Source organism: Vipera berus, assembly GCF_964194415.1.
Source record: "Vipera berus genome assembly, chromosome: 15".
NCBI classification, from domain to species: Eukaryota; Metazoa; Chordata; class Lepidosauria; order Squamata; family Viperidae; genus Vipera; species Vipera berus.
In genome coordinates, this window is record NC_138218.1 from 6,316,432 (window position 1) to 6,335,184 (window position 18,753).

Genomic DNA, 18,753 nt, shown 5'->3' on the forward strand with positions numbered 1-18,753 from the left:
GATCCTCTCCCTGCCAAGCTGTATCGACCGGCTTCTGTTGAGGCAGCTGGAATCCTGGATCAGCAGGAGAGCTCAAACACCAGCCAGCCAACCCTGACGTTCCCCCTTCAAAAAATAAAATCAAATAAAATCAAAACCTGCGGCAATTTACTAGGGTGTTGTAAATGACAGCAAAGCTGTCTGTTTACAATCTCTGGCTGGTCGCCCAGACTAAATAGAAAAACCACCATTATCAGGAAAAGATAATAGCCAGCTTGGCTGATATTAGCCCAGGATCCAAACTCCATTTGGGATGACTTGCTAAAAAGTCCAGCTGGATTCCTCCCCCCCCCCCACCCCGGTACCCACAATAACCTTCAGAATATTATATTGGGGATAACTATCTTTTCATCTCTTCTTCTTCTTCTTCTTCTTCTTCTTCTTCTTCTTCTTCTTCTTCTTCTTCTTCTTCTTCTTCCTTCTTCTTTTTCTTCTTCTTCTTCTTCCTCCTCCTCCTCCTCCTCCTCCTCCTTCTTCTTCTTCTTCCTTCTTCTTTCTTCTTCTTCTTCTTCTTCTTCTTCTTCTTCTTCTTCTTCTTCTTCTTCTTCTTCTTCCTCCTCCTCCTCCTCCTCCTCCTTCTTCTTCTTCTTCTTCCTTCTTCTTTCTTCTTCTTCTTCTTCTTCTTCTTCTTCTTCTTCTTCTTCTTCTTCTTCTTCTTCTTCTTCTTCCTCCTCCTCCTCCTCCTCCTCCTCCTCCTCCTCCTCCTCCTTCTTCTTCTTCTTCTTCTTCTTCTTCTTCTTCTTCTCCTCCTCCTCCTCCTCCTTCTCCTCCTTCTCCTTCTCCTCCTTCTCCTCCTCCTCCTCCCCCCACCCTGCTTTGTTTAAATTGTTCTCGTCCGGGGAAGTAGTCTTAATCTTTACTGATCCAAAGACGACTCCTAAATCACGTTTACGTATATATTTATAGACTTGGCCAACGTTGCTATCCGGGGATCGGAGCAACTTAATTCCCTGACTTCGGAAATTCATTTCCTGAGGCAGCAGAACCAGACTTTGAACGCCATGCTGGAGAAAGGATCCCGAGGTGAGATAATGGGGGGGGAGTGGGGGGGAATGCAAAGAGGCTTGATCATTTTCAGTTGGAAAGCAGTAAATCACAGCACCGTGATTTTTTTTTTGCTCCCCTTCCATTCTTGGCCTTGTCTTCTCAAGAAGATGCTTTATCTATGGAGATTCTCAGTCGTCGGCGTGTCCCAAAGGTGCTTTTTCAACAGGCAGCTGGACTTCCTTTGTTTTTCCCTGAAGAGGTTTCGCCTCTCACCCAAGAAGCTTCTTCAGTTCTTCAGAAGGCAACTGGGCTCTGCTTTTCCTCGAAGACGTTTCGCTTCTCGCCCAAGAAGCTTCTTCAGTTCTTCAGAAGCCAACTGGACTCTTGTTTTTCTTTGAAGACCTTTTGCTTCTCGCCCAAGAAGCTTCTTCAGTTCTTCAGAAGCCAACTGGACTCTTGTTTTTCTTTGAAGACCTTTTGCTTCTCATCCAAGAAGCTTCTTCAGTTCTTCAGAAGCCAACTGGACTCTTGTTTTTCTTTGAAGACCTTTTGCTTCTCATCCAAGAAGCTTCTTCAGTTCTTAAGAAGGCAACTGGACTCTTGTTTTTCTTTGAAGACCTTTTGCTTCTCACCCAAGAAGCTTCTTCAGTTCTTCAGAAGACAAATGGACTTTGTTTTTCCTTGAAGGCATTTCGCTTCTCATCCAAGAAGCTTCTTCAGTTCTTCAGAAGCCAACTGGACTGTCTTTGTTTTTCCCTGAAGAGCTTTCGCCTCTCACCCAAGAAGCTTCTTCAGTTCTTCAGAAGGCAACTGGGCTCTGCTTTTCCTCGAAGACGTTTCGCTTCTCGCCCAAGAAGCTTCTTCAGTTCTTCAGAAGACAAATGGACTTTGTTTTTCCTTGAAGACATTTCGCTTCTCATCCAAGAAGCTTCTTCAGTTCTTCAGAAGGCAACTGGGCTCTGCTTTTCCTCGAAGACATTTCGCTTCTCGCCCAAGAAGCTTCTTCAGTTCTTCAGAAGCCAACTGGACTCTTGTTTTTCTTTGAAGACCTTTTGCTTCTCACCCAAGAAGCTTCTTCAGTTCTTCAGAAGACAAATGGACTTTGTTTTTCCTTGAAGACATTTCGCTTCTCATCCAAGAAGCTTCTTCAGTTCTTCAGAAGGCAACTGGACTGTCTTTGTTTTTCCCTGAAGAGCTTTCGCCTCTCACCCAAGAAGCTTCTTCAGTTCTTCAGAAGGCAACTGGGCTCTGCTTTTCCTCGAAGACGTTTCGCTTCTCGCCCAAGAAGCTTCTTCAGTTCTTCAGAAGACAAATGGACTTTGTTTTTCCTTGAAGACATTTCGCTTCTCATCCAAGAAGCTTCTTCAGTTCTTCAGAAGGCAACTGGGCTCTGCTTTTCCTCGAAGACGTTTCGCCTCTCACCCAAGAAGCTTCTTCAGTTCTTCAGAAGCCAACTGGACTCTTGTTTTTCCTCGAAGACGTTTCGCTTCTCGCCCAAGAAGCTTCTTCAGTTCTTCAGAAGCCAACTGGAACTTTTGTCTGTTTTTCCTTAAAGAGGTTTCTCCAGTTCTTCGGCAGCATCCTCAAGGAAAAACAAAAGTCCAGTTTATCTTTCGAAAAAGCACCTTTTGGACAAGTTGCTTTACCAGCGTCCGTCTGGAATCGGAGCAAAGACGCGGCTGACAGACCGGTGCCCATTCTAGAAGAAAATTCCCTGCATTGTTCTTTTTGTGCCTTGCAACATTTTGTGCCATAAACTGGAGCAGATTCACAATCGGCTCTTGCAAAACCCGAGGCTGAATCGTGAGTTATACGGGAGAAATAAACCTCTTTTTCTTTTTTTTTCTTTTTCCTGCTCATCACCCTCTGAGCTATTTCAGGAGTTACATTTTTATCCTTTTGTGCAAGTTGTCTTTTTTTTTTTTTTAGCCGCGCCACCAACGAAAATTGGAAACGCTAAAGTCTTCAATTGACAGATCGGCTTCTATTTCGGGTGGCAGCTCTGCATCTCGCATTTAAAAACAATTCTCCAATTCCTTAGAGCGGCACAGGTGGTCCTCGGCTTACGGCAAACGGAGCCCAAAATTTCTGCCCCTAAGCCAGACAGTCGCTAAGTGAGTTTTGCCCCATTTCCTGCCACAGTGATTAAGTGGATCACTTGCGGTTGTTAAATTAGTGGCTAAGTGGAGCTGGCTTCTCCGTGGACTTTGTTTGTCGGAAGGTCGCAAAAGGGGAGGGCTTCCCTGTGACTCACAGTAGTTCGCTTAGTGACATCTTGCTTGCATTTTGCTTGCCATCCTCCCCAATGGATTTCCACCCTGGATGGCCAGCCTCAATTCCCGTTTGTCATTTTATCCCGTGGGGTTTTTATCACCTTGAACAATAAGAGTTTGGGCGGTAGAGAAACACTGTAAGAAATGACCCACAATGACACGAAGCAAATTGTGGCCCTTCAGAAGGACTGGAAGAACAGGGTATTGATTTAATAAAGTGGCCTCAAGTGCAAATACGATTGGAGATGTGAGTTGGCTAGAAAAGAGCTTATAAGCTGGAAATATTTTTTTATTAGGCGGAATGTTAGAAAAATACGATGAGGAAGTATCGCACGTATTAACAGCAGTAAGAATTGTATTTGCTTAGCGCGAGAAAAATGAAGAAGAGATGATCAAGAGATGATCACTGGACGATGTAGAAATGGACAGATCGATACTGAAGGATAAAGAAAAAGAAGACACATAGAATAATTTTAAAATACGGGACGTAGTTTATCGTTGGCCGGAAAAAAAGGGGGTAGAGATTAGGAATGTGTGATGAAGTAAAAAAAATGGACCCAGACAACAGGTTGTTTACTAAGCACTTACGATCTGCAAAAATAGAAAATTAATAAAATGATTATGTATCAGAAGGACTTGAGGCTCACCTTGCGGAGAAGCAGAAAGAAAGCGAAGCCTTGCGAGAATCCTTGGCCCAGAAGAACCTGGCCATTGAGCGTCTTCAGAAGGACCAGGAACATCTCAAAAAGGAGAACGAGAAGCTCCGGGAACAAGTGGGGAAAGGAGAGGTCGAAAACGAGGGTCTGACCCATGAAATTTACAACGTCAGGAATGAACTGAACAGGTGATTCTTCAATCCACGGTGGGAAAACCAGAGAGAACTCCCCACGGTGCAAAATGGGGAAGGCGAGCCAGTTGTTTCCCAGAAGAGCATCTGGAGAGTCTCAACCATCCAGCGTCGGTGCTGTTCAAAAAAGGCGACTGGACTTTCTTTGGTTTTGGTCCTCGAAAAGATTTCACTTCTCACCCAAGAAGAACCGAAGAAGCTGCTTGGGTGAGAAGTGAGATGTTTTCAAGGAAACGTCTACGGAGATTCTCGGCCATCCACGTTCAGGGTTGCCCTGAAGGTGCTTCTTTTCCACGAGGCAACTGGACTTCCTTGTTTTTCATCGGAAGACCTTTCGCTTCTCATCCAAGGAGCTTCTTCAGCTTTGACCGGATGGTGGGCAATGGAAGGATTTCTATTCCTTGCAGACCGCTGGTCATTTGCACTCTTTCTGAGAGCTGTCGAGGCCACTTGGAGCTCCTCAATCCTTCCATTCCCCACCATCCAGTCACAGCTGAAGAAGCTTCTTGGAGGAGAAGCGAAACGTCCTCAGAGAACGTCCTCAGGGGCCTCTTGAAAAAGCACCTTTGGGGTTTTCGAGGAAAAGAAGAACCCCAAGAAAGTCCAGTTGCCTTTTTGAGCAGCACCTTTGAATTGTTTTCCAGAGGTTGCTAAAGAAAAACTCTCCACGTTGTTCCCCCCTGGGTGGGCGGACGGTCACAGATTTTTCTCCCCTGGGTTGAATTTTATGCAGAAGCGTGAGAACTAGAGTTAGAATGCAGTTGGCCTTCTGGACTTTGCATAGACTTGAAGACCAAATTAGAGGAACGACCCCCAGCATCCACTTCCTTTATGGAAAGTCAGGATTCAGTAGGAAGGTTTGAAGGGGACTTGACAACCCAACATGGTTGTTGGCACGATCAGATCACCCTTCGTGATGCAGAATTGTGATTCCACGCTGACTGGTTTTGCTTGGGATGCCCCAGGTTGCAGATGGAGCTGGCCACCAAACAGCGTCAGCTGTCGGAGAGCGACAAATTGTTGTGTTCCTTGCGAGTGGAGCTCAAGGTCTACGAAAAGCTGGACGAAGCTCTCCGGAATGAAAAAGGTAAAGGAACCGGGTACAAATGGTTCAAATATAAGGGAACTGGAGGCTAAAACATATAAAGAACGGTTGCTGGAATTGGGTATGTCTAGTCTAGTGAAGAGAAGGACCAGGGGGGACAGGATAGCAGTCTTCCGATCTCTCAGGGGCTGCCCCCAAAGAAGAGGGAGTCAAGCTATCCTCCAAATCACCTGAGGGCAGGACAAGAAGCAACGGATGGAAACTCATGAAGGAGAGAAGCAACCAAGAACTTAGAAAAAATTTCCCGACAGTGAGAACAATTAACCAGTGGAACAACCTACCTCCAGAAGTTGTGAATTTTCCAACACTGGAAGTTTTTAAGAAGAGACTGGACAATCATTTGTCTGAAATTGTACAGGGTTTCCTGCCTGGGTAGGGGGTTGGACTAGAAGACCTCCAAGGTCCCTTTCAACTATTCTGTTCTGTTCTATTATTTCTATTTCTGTTCTGCTCTATTCTGTTCTGTTCTATTATTGTTTCTATTTCTATTCTGTCCTGTCCTGTTCTATTATTAATTCTATTCTATTCTATTCTATTCTGTTCTGTTATTCTATTCTATTCTATTCTATTCTATTCTATTCTATTCTATTCTATTCTATTCTATTCTATTCTATTCTATTCTATTCTATTCTATTCTATTCTATTCTATTCTATTCTATTCTATTCTATTCTATTCTATTCTATTCTATTCTATTGCCAAGTGCCTGAATTTTGATCGTGGGGATGCTCCGGTGGTCATAAATGTGAAAAACTGGTCATTAGCCAGCTTTTTTCCAGTTCTGTTGTAACTTTGAATGGTCCTTAAACAAACTGGTAAGAGATTACCTGAACTCTGAGGCCTGCAACTTTCCATGCATCGTCTGTCGTTCCACGTTCTGCATATCTCTGGTGAGATTTTTGCTAGCTTTTGAAAACTTGCCAGATTGAGCCTGATTTTCTTTTAATGGGGGTAGGGCCACCGGAGCCCATCTTGGTGGACCCTGGCATAAAGTTTGCCCTCTGCAGGTTGAAAATTTTTTTGAGTTCCTTGATTTGGGCGATCAGATATGCAGGTTTCAAGCAGAGAAGCTGCCTTTGTTTTTTTTTTATCCTCTGTTCACACCCTCCTCTTCCGCGCCTCGTAATTAGGACACTTTCTTACCGTTATTTAATCTTGAGCAAGCTCATCTTCTCTTCTCAACCAGGTTTTTCAAACGTCCTTCAGAATTTATCAATCTTCTTCACTCCAGTCCTTTAATATACGTATTTTTTTGCCCTGGGTATGCAACATTAGCTTTTATAGTCAAAGTGAAAAATAATTTTTGGCTCTTATTAAATCTTCGGAGAGTGAAAGCAATTACTAGAGAGGGTTATACGTGCATACATGCGGTGGGGGGACTGCGTTTGTGTGCATGCATTTTTTTTTCTTTGTAAAATCATTATCTACCTACTTTTTGGAGCTGGCTCACATTCTGGATCGTTCAGCATTTTGACCGTCACCATTTTTAATAACAACAACAACAACAATAATTGGAGAAGATAACAAAATACAAAGACCTACAAATAGAAATAGAACGACTGTGGCAAAGGCAAGCAAGGGTGGCACCAATAGTAATAGGTGCCTTGGGTGCCATCCCAAAACAACTGGAGCACCACTTGGACACCATCATCGGCATTGACAAATTCGCCATCAGTCAATTGCAAAAGGCGGCCTTATTGGGAACTGCTTCCATCCTGCGACGATATCTGTAATACCATCAAACATCCACATCTGCCTATCCCAGGTCCTCGGTAAGGACTCGATAGGTAGACAGAAATGTCAAATCCAGTCTGAACATCTGGCTGACTGTGCGATGATCAATAATAATAATGATGATGATGTCATGGTTGAAACCGTTTACAAGAACGTCAAGTCAAGGCAAGGATTTCTTCCTTAAAGAGCATTATTATTATTATTATTATTATTATTATTTATAATAATAATAAATAATAATAAGAGTTGGAAGGGACCTTTGTAGGACTTCAAATACCTCAAATATTGGAAGGCTGCTATCATGTCACCCCTCGTCCTTCATTAAACTGGACATACCCAATTCCAGCAACCGTTCTTTATAAGTTTTAGCCTCCAGCCCTTTGATAATTGTTCATAATAGTAATGGTTTTCTTTTTTTTCTTAAATCCCCCCCCCCAAAAAAAACAACGAACACCCTTTAGATCGTCGCCAGAATGGAGCAGACGAATGCTGGAAAGATCGGAAGCAGCCTCTTGAGTTAGGTGAACTGTTGACTGAAATCCAGTTCTTGAGGAAGCAGCTGGAGCAGAGCATCAAGTCCAACCAGATGTTGCACGAAAAAGTAGAAGAGCAGCTGCGTCTAGGAAAGGGGGAGAAGAACTACTCGGGGCCAGCTGTGCAGATCAGTTACCTTTTTGGCCACGAGTCCCAACAACTTCAGACTGGGATCAACGGTAGGGAGAAACGGCCGTCGGCCATCAATGAAGGAGAATATTTGTAGCTCAGGGTTGAAATGTTTATGTTTATGTTTATTGGACTTATATACCGCCCTTCTCCTGTAGGACTCAGGGCGGTTCACAAGGAATTTAAAATAACAATACAAATTACAAAAGTTAAGAACAATTAAAATAATTAAATTTAGTCCTTGAATAAAATAAAACCCCTGTTAAACTCCAATTAAAACCCAATTAAAATAAAATTACAATTAAAATTCTCAGTCCTGGCCGGAAAGCTCAAAGAGCCAGGTCTTCAGGTCCCGGCAGAATGAACGAAGGTCAGGGGCAGTCCTGAGCTCTATGGGCAGCTGGTTCCAAAGGGCAGGCACACCCACAGAGAAGGCCCTCCCCCTGGGTGTTACCCACCAGCAATCTTTTGCCGGCGGTACCCTGAGAAGGCCCTCCCTGTGGGAGCGCACAGGACGAAAGGAGAGAACCTTGGTGCTCTCCGAACTTGGTTGTTCACATCAAAGCCACCATTACCATGGGTTGGGCAGGAGGCATCACCCATACATCCTTCCTGGAGACCCTGTGAGGTTTGGGGTGGGTGGGGCTCATGAAGTCTGCTCCTGTTTGGGCTGGAGGGTGATTGCCAAGGTGGCCCTTCAGGATTTTGAGAGCGGCTCCCGAGATTGGATTCTTTGGGGAGGAGAGAACTCAGAAACCTCCAGCTCTTTCTGAGACCTCTCTTCCCAATCTCTTCCCAATCCTGAAGCACCAAGGTGGTGGCCGGGAAGCCCAACTTAAAAGCTGAAGAGTTGAACCCGTTTCCTGTAAAATTTTTCTTAACTGAGCAGCTTGTTTAAGACAAGAGTCTTGGCCATGCATTACTTGGCAATGATCAATATGCGCTTTGGAGGGTCCGTGAATGAACCAGTACAATTTATGTTGTGCCCTGGGGGAGCGTTCTCTCTATCCACGCCCCCCCCAATCCCCCACCTCCCCCACTGCTATTAAATCAAAGTTTCCAACCACCTAAAGCTTCAGGGAAGACAGAAGCATCGGCGTGCCATGCAAATTTGAACGGGGAAGGGAACATCTACTGCCACAGGACGTAATGGATGCCCCTTAGCTCAGAAGACTTAGCAAATAAATATCCCCACTTGGACGTCTGACTTCATCCGATACTTTTGACCTTGTCAAGCCATCTTAAAAGATTGCAAAAGTAGGCGTGTGTGTCTCAGAGCCATTAACTCCAAGGGGATTAGGAAATAAAAGAGAAAACTAGGTGAGCCTTTGGTCTCTATAATGGAGTCGTCCAGGGTTGGGCTTCTTGTTCACTTGAAGGCAGAAGAAGAAGAGGTGGACGGAAACTAACCAAGGAGAGAAGCAACCTAGAACTAAGGAGAGAAATTTCCTGACAGTGAGGACAATCAACCAGTGGAACGGAAGTTGCCTCCAGAAAGTGTGGGTGCTCCATCACTGGAGGTTTTTAAGAAGAGACTAGACAATTAGTCAGTGGAACAGCTTGCCACCAGAAGTTGTGGGTGCTTCAACCCAGGAGGTTTTCAAGTGTCTGAAATGGTGTAGGGTCCCCTGCGTGAGCTGGTGATTGGACTAGAAGACCTCCAAGGTCCCTTCCGACTCTGTTATCCTGTTATTTTGAATTCAAGGGAAGTAGTAAATAAGAAAAAGGAGGCACTAGGACAGGGGTCTTCAAACTTGGCCCTTTTATGACTTGTGGACTTCAACTCCCACAATTCCTCAGCCAGCGTGCCTGGCTGAGGAATTCTGGGAGTTGACATCCACAAGTCATAAAAGGGCCAAGTTTGAAGACCCCTGCACTAGGAGGACAATCTAGAAGACCTCCAAGGTCCCTCCCAACTCCGTTATTCTGTTAATTTCATCCAGCTCTTTAGAAGCAGAGGAGCTATATGGTTTTCAACTGCCAGAGGAGTAGAGAAAATGTATGGGTCATGGGTTAATAATAATCTAGAAATAATCCACAGAGGAAGACTTTTGATTGCCACCTCTACACGTTGCGTAGATGGAGGGTAGCTAACCAACATCCTCTTCCATGCTTCCCCTTCAGAGCTGACTTTCAGCACCCTGGACAGCCCCTCCCATTGCAACCTGTTGACCAACAAGACCAGAGAGATTTGCCCCGTCCCCAGTCACTGCGTGTGGGCAGACAAGAACGGCCAGCATATTCTCGGCTTGATCGAAGATTACAACTGTCTCCGGAAGCAGGTCACGGAAGGGCGGAAGCAACTGTCTGAACTGGAGCTTCCCCTCAAAGAGGCAGAAGCTCTGGATTCTGTGGCGACAGTAAGTGGCGTGGCTGAGACGCTGAATGGGTGGGGTTCTCACGGAACCACAGATCTTCTAGAAGAGTTGAGGACGGAGTGTCAGGCACCAGGGGTCCATGTGACATTGCCATAATGGAGAGGAAGGGTAAAATAAACTGCCCTTGGTCCAGATGAGCAAAGGAACCTGGTTAATATCCTCCTAGTTTTGTTATCCTCCCTAGGAGCAACGCTGGAAGTGCTCCAACAGTGGACGTTTTTAAGAAGAGATTAGACAAACATTTGCCTGAAATGGTAATAGGGATTCCTGCCTGAGCAGGGGGTTGGACTAGATGACCTCCAATGTCCCTTCCAACTATTCTATTCTATTCTATTCTATTCTATTCTATTCTATTCTATTCTATTCTATTCTATTCTATTCTATTCTATTCTATTCTATTCTATTCTATTCTATTCTATTCTATTCTATTCTATTCTTCTATTCTATTATTCTATTCTATTCCATTCCATTCCATTCCACTCCACTCCACTCCACTCCACCCCACCCCACCCCACCCCACTCCTTATCCTACCCTACCCTACCCTATCTCCTATCCTATCCCATCCTATCCCTCCCATCCCATCCCATTCCTCATCCCATTCTATTCCATATTCTATAACATATCCCATCCCATTCCTTTTTCAAAGGGACTCACATCCAAACCAGAAGGTTTCTAAGTTACCGCCAGAGGACATTCTCCACCCCAAACCTTGATCCGGGTTAGTTTCTTTCCCCCTTCACCTCCTTTCTCACCCGCTTCTCCCTTTGGCGCTCCGTTTCCTCCGCTCTCTGGCCCGTCTGCCAAGGAACACATTTCACCTCGGCTCCCGATAGATGGGAAGCGTTTGGAAGGTCTGCTAAGGGAGAAACATCCATATTGCCCCAAATTGACGTCGGGGGGTCATTTGACTTTCAAATGACGAGACGTGGAGGGCAAAGCAGGAGAGGAGGGGAGTCTGTTTTTTCCATGGAGCCCAGTAAATGTAACCCATTATTAATTACCATTATTGATTAGGGCTGCATTCCTGCTCCTCTGGCAGCCCCCCCACCTCCGTCCTTGAATAATGCATAATTTTGCTATCTTTTTTAATGGAATAAATTAGTTTTGCCTGACTCGGAATATTCACACTCATCAGCCCCCAAACTATAGCTGACTTTCTTTCCTTCCTTCCTTCCTTCCTTCCTTCCTTCCTTCCTTCCTTCCTTCCTTCCTTCCTTCCTTCCTTCTTTCTTTCCTTCCTTCCTTCCTTCCTTCCTTCCTTCCTTCCTTCCTTCCTTCCTTCCTTCCTTCCTTCCTTCCCTCCTCTTTCTTTCTTTCTTTCTTTCTTTCTTTCTTTCTTTCTTTCTTTCTTTCTTTCTTTCTTTCTTTCTTTCTTTCCTTCCTCCCTCCCTCCCTCCCTCCCTCCCTCCCTTCCTTCCTTCCTTCCTTCCTCTTTCTTTCTTTCTTTCCTTCCTTCCTTCCTTCCTTCCTTCCTTCCTTCCTTCCTTCCTTCCTTCCTTCCTTCCTTCCTTTTCTTGCTCCACCCCACTTCCGCGTGCCCCCCCGCCACCCCAGGATAAAATCTTTCTGATCTCCTCTCTCCCGGTTTCTCCTTCTGCAGGTTCCTCTGAGCACTTTGTCTGCCACCTTCCGGGCGGTCCAGCAGAACCTGGAAGAAGCCGCCCGCCTGTTAAACCTCCTCTGGAGGGTCTCCTTGCCGATGAAGGTGGTCCACGCTGCGGCATACTCCCTTCAGGTGAGGGTCCCGGTGGGTAGGAAGGAGAGGGAGGGTTAGGGTTAGGGTTTCAAGCCTCCCTAAAGCCGGAGAGTGGGTGTCATGGTAGAGGCACGCCAAGAAATCCTCTCTTTTTTTCCCCTCCTGACCCTGTGGGACCTTCTGGTCTCCCATTGAAGGTTGATGGAGATTGTCAGCCCTCCAGCTCGTCGTTGTGCCAGAGATGCTTTTCCATGACTTCCTTGTTTTTCCTGTGAAGACATTTCACCCCTCATCCAAGAAGCTTCCTCCTTCCATTCCCCGCCATCTGGTCGAAGAGCTGAAGAAGCTTCCTGGATGAGAAGTGCCACATCTTCGAAGGAAAAAAAACAAGAAAACCCAGTTGCCTCCCGGAAAAAGCATCTTCTGGGTCTTCCCTTGAAGGTAAACCTGGTTAATGATGAGCTAATAGAAGGAAACCTTTCTGGACTTGGCCCATAGGTTTTTTTTTCCATTGGGTGCAATAACATGGTTGAAAAATGAACCTACAGATATTTGCCACTCTTGTAGAAGGACATCTTCTTGAGAAGAAACATTCTCGCTTTCCGCCATGGCGGTGTCCGGTCCAGCTTTGGGAAGCCCAAAACCCGTCATGGGAAGGAAAGCTAACCCGCCTCCTTGCCCTGCAGGACGAAAGCCTGAAGTCCGAGGTCCTCAAGCTACGTCGGAAAGTGGCCGAACAGGAGAAGAAGCTCTACAGCATGGCCAGGCGCTTGTATTCCACCAGCCAGCTCAAAGAAAACATGGAGAGGGTCATCATCGATCAGTGTGAGTGGGGGGAGGGGTGTCTTCCATCGGCCCTGTTCCTTGACCTGATTCTGGGCTTCACAGCGGCCTCGGTGGGCACTGGAGGCTGAACTAGATCAACCCCGTGGTCTGACCTGGTGCCATTTCCCTTCTGGACAATCATTCGTCTAAAATGGTCTAGGGTTCCCTGCCTGAGCATGGGGTTGGACTGGAAGGCCTCCAAGGTCCCTTCCAACACTGTCATTCTTTTCTGTTCTGTTCTGTTCTGTTCTGTTCTATTCTATTCTATTCTATTCTATTCTATTCTATTCTATTCTATTCTATTCTATTCTACATTCTCTATTCTATTCTATTCTACATTCTCTATTCTATTCTATTCTATTCTATTCTATTCTATTCTATTCTATTCTATTCTACATTCTGTATTCTATTCTATTCTATTCTATTCTATTCTATTCTATTCTATTCTATTCTATTCTATTCTATTCTATTCTATTCTACATTCTGTATTCTATTCTATTCTATTTTATTCTATTCTATTCTATTCTATTCTATTCTATTCTACATTCTGTATTCTATTCTATTCTATTCTATTCTATTCTATTCTATTCTACATTCTGTATTCTATTGTATTCTATTGTATTGTATTCTATTGTATTCTATTGTATTCTATTCTATTCTATTCTATTCTATTCTATTCTATTCTATTCTATTCTATTCTATTCTATTCTATTCTATTCTACATTCCATATTCTGTTCTGTTCTGCTCTGCTCTACTCTACTCTACTCTACTCTACTCTACTCTACTCTACTCTACTCTACTCTACTCTACTCTACCCTACTTCCTTTTCAGCTCCAATAGCAAGCTAGATCTCAGTTGGGGAAGCAAGTAGGAAATTGACTCGCCATAAGCCAATGTCCGGTTGTGAATGTTCTGGAGTATTTTAACAGAATTGCAGAATAACAGAGTTGGAAGGGACCTTGGAGGTCTTCTAATCCAATCCCCTGCTTGACCAAGAGGCCACCATTTTTTTAATGGCAAATCCCAGAGTCGTAAGTCCGAATCCGCTCTCCCAAATGGGCTTGTTTTTTTTTTGGGCCATTAGATAGATAAGATAACCTTTATTGTCTTTTTTTGTTGTTGTTTTGCTATGGGCACCTTGGCAGCTATTAAAAATGAATTTTTTACGTACATCACACACATTGTTTTTTTTAAATCTTTAAACATTAAACAGCTGGTTGTAAGTTGAGGACTGCCCCTGGATGCCTAGGGCAAACTCACCTTCTCAAGCCAAACCAACTCTCTTTTCTCTTTGCAGTGGCGTTAACGCACAACGTTTTAAAAAAGGCCAGAGGGAACCTCGAAGTAAGTAAAAGCACACACACACACACACACACCATCCTCCTGTCTCTTTTGAGTTTCGACTTTCCTTCTTCCTTTTCTGCAAGTCTTGTCTGGTCTTGTGAATCATCCGTCTTGCAAAAAATAAAAAAAATAAAAAAAAGCGATAATTGGGATCTGGAAAACCGATTGGCCACTGCCCTCTCGGGGAAGGCGCTTCAGATCCCCTCTCCGTCCAACCAATCCTCGGGCCTCGGTATTGCGGTATTGTGCTTTCCGATTGGTCCCTAAACGGGTGACGGTTGCCAACTGATCGCCTCTTCCAAGGTCTGCCTTCTTCTTTCCTTCCGCTTCCGTTAAGAATCTTTCGCCCCATAAATCAAATCATCAGCTCTGGCAAGGGGGAAGACGACGGGATGGCTGAGAAGAGGGAAAACGATTGGAAAACAGGCTGGAAAGATCGAAGCTTAGCAGTCTAGCATATCAGGGAGGGGGAAAAAAAAGTGCTTCCCCCCTTTTATTTTGGCTGCTGTTTTTCTGCAGAATTTTTCTTGACCCTCTCTGCACAAAAAGCTCCCTGGGATAGCTAAAGTCTTTTCCCTGTCCTGCTAGATTTCATGGCGCGGGGAATTGTTCTACACCTCCTCGCAGCCTGTCGGAAATCCTACTACCCCTGGAGAAAGAGGTTGTTTAGTTGTGGCTGTGATAGCCCCCTTCACGCCAAAACGTGCTTTTATTTCCCAGGTTCAGCCCTCGGAGAACAAAGCCACTCCTTCCAGCCTCGCCAAGAAAAGAGTTTAAGCGAAGGCTTCGGGTCCCACAATAAAGACCATGTTCCTTTGCCGAGCCGATGCTTGTGACTTCTTCTTTACCTCCGAGGCCTTAACGTTCCTTCCATTTGCACCCGATTACTCCAGCATTTTCTACTACCCTGATGCCTTCTGGAGATCCGGACTTTCAACGTTCTTCTCTTCACCAGCCCCAGGGATGGTAAATTTGGTAACAATTTTTTTGCCCCCCCCCCCTCCAGTTTTCTCTGGCTGGGCCAGAGAAATGCTCTGTGAAAATGCCAGAGGCATGAAGACGGATCTGCTGGCAGAAATGTCCGAGAAGGCTCAGTTAATTCGGGCAGGCTGAGTTTTCGGGGGGCGCGGGGAACTTGGAGGCGCGCGTGAAGGTAGATAAAAGCATCGTGATTCTTTGCTCGAAAGTCTTACCTAGCTTTGCGGGCTTTCTGATCTGCATCGGCCCAGCCAATCCGAGAGGACACCGAAATGAAAAGGAAATGGAGAAGTTGGCTTACACGCGACGAGTTGCTCTGATTCCCCCCGACCCTCGACGCCCTCTCCATCCCATAATTGCAGAATCTTGCTTTTTTTTTTTCTTTGCAGCCCAGATGGAGGAGCTAGCCCCTCTTAAACCACAAAAATGGGTTGCTCCTGAGCAACTGCACTTTTTGATTTTTTGTTGAAGACCTTTTGCTTCTCATCCGAGAAGCTTCTTCAGTTCTGCTGAAGATCTGCTGGAGTTCTTCAGAACTTAAGAAGCTTCTTGGTGCCTCTTGAAAAAGCACCTTTGGGATAACCCTGACCTGGATGACTAAGAATCTCCATAGACATTTTGCAAAAGTTACCTGTTGAATATGGGGGAAGGGGGGGGCTTATTTTTTGGGGGGGAGGGCTGCCTTTGAAGTGGAAAAGTCTTTGCTCACTGGGCTGTAAGGAGGACTTTTCCACCATTAAACTGCAAAGGACCTTCTGCTTCCCCACTAGAGTAACTGCATCTCAATTGCCGCTTGCCATCTTGCCTGCCTGGACAATGTGCGACGTTATAAAGTTCCCCCCACTCGGATTCTCATGGACTGGAAAAGTAGTCCATAAAGTTGACAAGGTCCATCTTTAAATGCCCTCTCCATCCTAAACTGGAGAGTAGATTCCAGTTGGGCTTTAGATGTTGTCCTTTGAGAAGACCCAGAGTTCCCGATGTTTCCCCAATGGCCGGGTTGAAATTTGGAATCCCCTTTTTACCTGGTTCAAAACCACAGGAAGCAAACTCCTCCAAAATCTGGGCCAGAAGGTCCATTGCTGATGAGTATCTCCCATTGTATGCCTGTCCTCACTAAGCTGTTAAAAAAAACACAACATAATTCAAAGTATGGCTTTCATTTTAAAAAAAAATGGCCATCTTTTGTTCTGTAATATTCCTTTCGAGCATTCTTGCATTCCTGTAGATTATTTTAGGATGTCTTGGATTGTGATATATTTCTTGTTTGCTATGCCATCAGATTTGTATAACTATAGCATTTTAGAGAAGTCCTTTTAAGGTAGGATTTAAAAGAAGTATTTATATGTCGAAGTCTCAGTTGGGTACACCAACGTCAGTGGAAAACGGGTGATCAAGCCGTCCTCATCAACCTGGATGTTTCTCAAGAGTCTTATCCCAAGATAATTTTAATTCCATGATGTTGCTTTTACTGCATCTCTTATCTTCTCCTTTCCCAGACTGATAACTTCTTTCATATTAGGAAGAAAAAACACACACAAGTGAATCGGCCCTTAGGAACCTAGCAAGATTAAACCGTCCTAGGCATCAAAATGTCTTAATTTTTCCTGAGACCCCTCCAGGCAATTAATGCCAGCAGAAATACTAAGCAGAAATAATTAAAATGATAACTGGATGTTTGGTTAGGTTTTTTTTTTCCAGACAGCCAAGGAAATGTAGAAAGCTAATTCTACATTGGTGGAACAGAGATGGTTCCCCTTGGTCCAGGCTTCTGGAATTTGCCAGGTGTCTGAATTGTGTTGGTAGACTAGATCAAGGGGTCTACATTGGCTTGGGAACAGATGCTGTTGGACCACAGATCCCATCATTTCAACACTGGCTTCAATTGGTGGGACCTTTAATGATATCTGACAGCTTGTGTGTCAAACCATCTCTTTGATGCTTTGATCTATTGAGGACAGAGGTATAAGGAAGTGGGCACTTCTCTAAGCACTAAAAGCCCCCTTGATCAGAAGTTCCACCTTATTTATCAAAGAGGTGGATTCTCTCCAGAAATTACTAAGAAATAGAAAGATGAGTAGTTACTAGGAGGGGGAAAAAAACCCTGAAAAATCAGAACTTCTAGATAGCCTTCAGCTTTCAGCAGGGAATAAATTATTTCTCCATAAAAATCTCTCTCCTTTCTGTCTTGGCTTACATCTGGACTGCTGGATTCCAGCTTTCCCCCCCCCCATTGCTTTGTTTTATACGGTACACAGCTAATATATATATATATATATAGTTAGAGAGAGAGAGAGAGAGAGAGAGAGGGAGGGAGGGAGGGGACGCGGTGGCTCAGTGGGTTAGGACATTGAGCTTGTCGATCAAAAGGTCGGCAGTTTGGCGGGTCGAATCCCGAGTGCCGCGTAACAGAGTGAGCGCCTGTTACTCGTCCCAGCTTCTGCCAACCTAGCAGTTCGAAAGCACGTAAAAAGGCAAGTAGAAAAATAGGGACTGCTCCGGTGGGAAGGTAACAGCGTTGTATGTAATAAAGTGTGAGTCGAGCAAATTGATTTCAGAAACAAGATGTTAAGGTCCACGTTTCCAGTTCAATAAATGGATCCCTTGTTGTGTGTGTGTGTGTGTGTGTGTTTCTTTTTTTTTTTTCATCTGAAATTACCACGGACCACCTTGAACTTCTCAAAAATCTACATTGCATCCCTTTATTTTTCTTTGTCCATAAATACTTCGCCGACAAGCAAAGTCAAGGGGACGGGGAAGCCAGATTCACTTAAGAACCATCTTCCTAACTTACCAGCTGCAGTGTCTCACTTAACAACCGTGGGAAAAAGGATTCGTAGGAGGAAACCGCTAACGAAGCGATTCCTCCGTAATTGCCGACGAGAAAACCAGGGAAAGGCATTTTGCGGGGGGGGGGGAAGTTAGCAGGTGGAACTTTTTTTTCTTCTTCCCCTGCAAAATTTTGACCTAATTAATTTAAACAGCGCCGCTCCCACCCCCACCCCCAGTTAAAAACAGCCCCGGGGGAAAAACGAAATCTCTAAGAAGAGCAATATTTTAATGACTCTAACCTAGAATCGTTTCGCGAGGAAGCCAAAAAAGAACGGTTCGGGGAAATCAAACTAGGTTTGTGACCAGACTCTTGAGATGGAATAAACGGTGGGGATTTTCCCCACCCCCAGCTATATGTATATAAAAAAAAAACCCTTGAAAATGCAGCACTTCCAATTCATCCCAGCCAATGCACAGAATGGCACAGGAGCCACGAGAGACGACGCCGCAAAAGATTTTTGCCCTTTAAATATCTCTGCCTGAAAAAAAAAATGCAAATTGCCACCTGAAGAGATTTAAGTATTCATATATCCAACAATTTTACGGCCCTGGAAATTAAAGCTGGGCTCTTCGTGATTAATCAAATAATAACCAAGCTGAGGTGTGTGTGTGTGTAGTGGGGTGTTGGGAAACTCTTCTGATTAGGTGGAAATGAAAGCATCACAAAACTACTCAGCTCGTTGCTAACATATTCCTGGGTTGAGTTAAGGGCAAAGTAGGGTGAGGTTGTTATGAATGTCCATCACTGGAAGTTTTTCAGGAAGAGACTGGAAAAGCCATTTGCTTGGAATGGTGTAGGGTTAGGGCAGGGGTCTCCAAACTTGCTAATTTTAAGACTTGCGGACTAATTCTATTCTATTCTACTCTATTCTATTCTATTCTATTCTATTCTATTCTATTCTATTCTATTCTATTCTATTCTATTCTATTCTATTCTATTCTATTCTATTCTATTCTATTCTACACCTATTCTATTCTATTCTACTCTACTCTACTCTACTCCACCTATTCTATTCTACTCTATTCTATTCTATTCTATTCTATTCTATTCT

At 44.4% G+C, this 18,753-nt stretch overlaps 1 protein-coding gene across 1 annotated transcript in view; it reads left to right on the plus strand.

Annotated features, from left to right (window-relative positions):
• Window positions 1–17,487, plus strand: part of CDK5RAP2 (CDK5 regulatory subunit associated protein 2) — an 84,180-nt gene extending 66,693 nt beyond the window's left edge. The window contains exons 32-40 of the mRNA XM_081339486.1: window positions 946–1,062; window positions 3,930–4,143; window positions 5,112–5,233; window positions 7,445–7,696; window positions 9,771–10,006; window positions 11,626–11,760; window positions 12,408–12,546; window positions 13,845–13,891; window positions 14,612–17,487. Coding sequence (XP_081195612.1) covers window positions 946–1,062; window positions 3,930–4,143; window positions 5,112–5,233; window positions 7,445–7,696; window positions 9,771–10,006; window positions 11,626–11,760; window positions 12,408–12,546; window positions 13,845–13,891; window positions 14,612–14,668 — 1,319 coding nt within the window. The 3' untranslated portion in view covers window positions 14,669–17,487. The remainder of the gene's footprint in view (window positions 1–945; window positions 1,063–3,929; window positions 4,144–5,111; window positions 5,234–7,444; window positions 7,697–9,770; window positions 10,007–11,625; window positions 11,761–12,407; window positions 12,547–13,844; window positions 13,892–14,611) is intronic.
• The last annotated feature ends 1,266 nt before the right edge of the window (window positions 17,488–18,753 follow it).